At 43.9% G+C, this 1,118-nt stretch overlaps 1 protein-coding gene across 3 annotated transcripts in view; it reads left to right on the top strand.

The window, feature by feature from the left end:
• The window catches only part of LOC112076033 (BLOC-2 complex member HPS3), a 24,946-nt gene extending 23,834 nt beyond the window's left edge, over positions 1-1,112 (top strand). For all 3 annotated transcript variants that reach the window (XM_024142923.2, XM_024142924.2, XM_024142925.2), the window contains one exon: positions 832-1,112. In XM_024142923.2, the coding sequence (XP_023998691.2) occupies positions 832-985 (154 nt within the window). In that variant the 3' untranslated portion in view covers positions 986-1,112. The remainder of the gene's footprint in view (positions 1-831) is intronic.
• Positions 1,113-1,118: the final 6 nt, after the last annotated feature.

Here is a 1,118-nt window from a genome sequence, read left to right as displayed (position 1 = left end):
AGACCAGTAGAATCAGGAAGTGAGACCAGTAGAATCAGGAAGTGAGACCATGCATTCAGAGACGAGAAGGTTGGAAACGTGCAGAAAATACCATTCCTCCACCAAGCTGACCTTCTTTTTTATATCCAAATCTCACACACAGGGGCTTTGTTATCACATGAGACTGCTTGACACTGCAGCGTGTTTCACTGAGCTAAGAGCATCAGGTCTGTTATTAGCTGCTACAGGCTGTACTGGACAGGGAGCCGATAGAATACACACACACAGTGTTCAGCACATGGGTCAGTAGGGCCTTGTGTGTTTTAACATGTGGCGTCATAGAAGAAAAGCATACAACGTGTCTGATTCACATTAACGCCCAAAACCCCTGCCCTCAATAACATCCTCTGTTGATTGGTTTGCGTTGGTAGGTAGTCGGACTAATCTCTAGGGAGAAGTGCTACTAATGACYTTACTAATAGCTGCTTTATTTAGGAATTGTTTTGCTGACTATGTTATGTGGTTGTCTCACCTAGCTCCCTTCACTAACTGTAAGTCACTCTGGATAAGAGCGTCTGCTAAATGACTAACATGTAAACTGGAACTAAAACTAAATGTTTGGTGGTCTTTGAGCTCATAGGTTTGTGTCATTCATGTGAACTCCAATTGAGCTACACGCTTTCGCAATCTGCATGGTCCAGCCCAGGGGTTACATTTATGAGCYTGATGTTATGGCAGCTGAGCTGTAGTTTTTGACCACCTAGATAGAAGCTGTAATGTCAGCCACCTGTGGCCGTTTTTTTTATTTATTATAGAGATGAGCTGACTGTACTTCCTGCTTCTCTGACCCAGGAACAGGAAGTCACCCTTCACCAAGCCCCAGAATCCCAGTGAGATGGGTCACGGCTGGAACCTGTACGTGGTCAACACCGTCCCCCCGCTCCAGCTCTACAACGAGATGGTAACGCACCATGAGAACATGTCAACAATAGCCTTAATGTTATGACACCTTACCTCCATTTTTACCGTTATTTTTTTATTTGGCCTTTGTTGGTTGTGCTGAACCATACATTCAACAATCATTTATACGGTTTAACCTGGCATTCAACAATCATTTATACTGTTTAACCTGGCATTCA

Source organism: Salvelinus sp. IW2-2015, unplaced genomic scaffold, assembly GCF_002910315.2.
Source record: "Salvelinus sp. IW2-2015 unplaced genomic scaffold, ASM291031v2 Un_scaffold3525, whole genome shotgun sequence".
In the NCBI taxonomy this organism is placed as follows: domain Eukaryota; kingdom Metazoa; phylum Chordata; class Actinopteri; order Salmoniformes; family Salmonidae; genus Salvelinus; species Salvelinus sp. IW2-2015.
This window is presented reverse-complemented; position numbering and strand designations above follow the sequence as displayed.